Source organism: Arachis ipaensis, chromosome B01 (assembly GCF_000816755.2).
Source record: "Arachis ipaensis cultivar K30076 chromosome B01, Araip1.1, whole genome shotgun sequence".
NCBI lineage: Eukaryota > Viridiplantae > Streptophyta > Magnoliopsida > Fabales > Fabaceae > Arachis > Arachis ipaensis.
The window spans coordinates 786550-788553 of NC_029785.2; the positions used below are offsets into that span (position 1 = coordinate 786550).

The 2004-nt window shown below is 30.0% G+C and overlaps 1 protein-coding gene across 1 annotated transcript; it reads left to right on the forward strand.

The window, feature by feature from the left end:
- On the forward strand, positions 1023-1879 carry LOC107628011 (probable calcium-binding protein CML15). The gene has a single exon (XM_016330847.2). The coding sequence runs from the start codon at positions 1220-1222 to the stop codon at positions 1736-1738; it is 519 nt and encodes a 172-aa protein (XP_016186333.1). The 5' UTR covers positions 1023-1219; the 3' UTR covers positions 1739-1879.

A 2004-nucleotide genomic window follows, 5' to 3' on the forward strand; every position in this document is an offset into this window, starting at 1 on the left:
CTTTCTTTTCATAAATCAAACTCCGGTTAGACTAAGACCAATTCTTACTAATGATTGTAGAGGGATACTGAAATTGTTGCTTTATAATTTTTGGGCTTCGGCCCGTCACAATATAAAAAAAAAAAGTAATTAATGGCTAAAAAAAAGTAAGAGTCATTATTCTTTTACAAAATAGTTTAAAGAAAAAAGAAAATATATAATTAAAACTTTCTACTCCATAAAAAAAATGAAACCCTCATTAACATGTGAGTTGTAAAGTTGTGCACGTTGGCAGTGGGAACGTTTCTTATTATCTATGATTAGTCGCGTCATTCAACTTGAGTGTTTTTTATAAAGAGAACTTCTTCCATATTTTTTAAGGTAACTACTGAAATGAAGATGGAAAAACATCTTTTTATAAAGATGTTTTGTTTAAAAGTGATTTATTAATTTAGGAGACCACTTTAATAAAGATATTAAAAATGTCTTTTTTTAAAGACGTTTATATGTGTCATGTTATTATTGAATATTTTAAATAAATTGGTTAATAATTTATTTTTTAATAAATCAGAACAAAATCAGTTTATTATAGTAATAATAATAAATTCAATTGTTTGCATTATAATTATTAGACTCAATTTGATTCCACCGAATTACACAATTTAAACTGAATATCTTTAAACTTTTTGATAAAAAGATAAATATATCCCTAATTTTTTATTTTGTAGACATTTAAATTCCTAAAAATTTAAAAATACAATTAAATCTCTAAAAAAATAGGTTTATTGTTATTGTTATAAAAAATCGATTTTATTATAATTTATTAAAAAATTTAAAATAACTAATTCATTAATACGTACAAACCTAAATATCTTTACAAAAAGACGTTTTAAGCGTCTTTATGAAAATATCCCTGTTAATTTATTATACAATTTTCATAACGCTTTAATTTGTCCTCTTCCAACTTTTTTTTTTGGTGACTATCCTCTTCCAACTTTTAACTTATAACAACACGGTTTCTTCACGAGTCTCCTTCCTTGAACCATTCCAAGTGAGATCTATCATTATCAATAATTTCATAGCACACCCCTTTACACCAAATCAAATTCTTCATAAACAAATTATTAATAAACCCTATACAAACATACATTACACCATTATTATTAATATTTTTCTTCTTCTTCTCCTTCTTCATCTTCTTCTTTACCTTTGATTATTAGATACTATATCATACACAAATATGTCACACCAAAATAGTAACAATAACGATCAAATAAAGCAACTAAATGACATATTCAATCGCTTTGACATGGACTCGGACGGCAGTCTTACTCACTTGGAGCTCGCCGCCCTGCTCAGATCCCTTGGGGTCAAGCCATCAGGCGACCAGCTCCATGCCTTGTTATCCAAGATGGATAAGAATGGCAATGGATACGTCGAGTTTGACGAACTTGTCCATGTCCTAATTCCTCGTGAGGACCACAGCCACAGTCACAGCCACAGCCACAGCAATATTTTTCTCAACCAAGAACAACTTTTGGATGTCTTTAGAGTGTTTGATCGCGACGGTAATGGATTCATTACCGCCGCAGAGCTAGCCGGATCCATGGCCAGAATGGGACAGCCGCTCACGTACCGTGAGCTAGCCGCCATGATGGCTCAAGCCGACAGCAATGGCGACGGTGTTATAAGCTTTGAAGAGTTTGTTAATATTTTGGCAAAATCTGCTTCTGATTTTCTTGGTATTAAGGTGGCGTAGATCTTAATTAATTACATCTTAGAGGTTTGATCTTCTTTCACTTTTCTTAATTTTGTTTAACTCCAAATTAATTAGTGAATTGTTATTCAGATCCGAATGTAATAATTAACTTGTGATTATATTATTTATTCCATTTCTAACTTAATTGCTGTTATTGGAATACGAATATTTTAGTTCTCGCTGTGCACCATTCATTGTTTATATATTAATTAGTTTTGCAGTCACCAAAAAAAAAAAATATTAATTAGTTTTGCATATTATTATTA

Coding starts and splice junctions, on each gene's coding strand:
- LOC107628011 (XM_016330847.2), top strand. CDS start 1,220: ATGTCACACCAAAATAGTAACAATAACGATCAAATAAAGCAACTAAAT.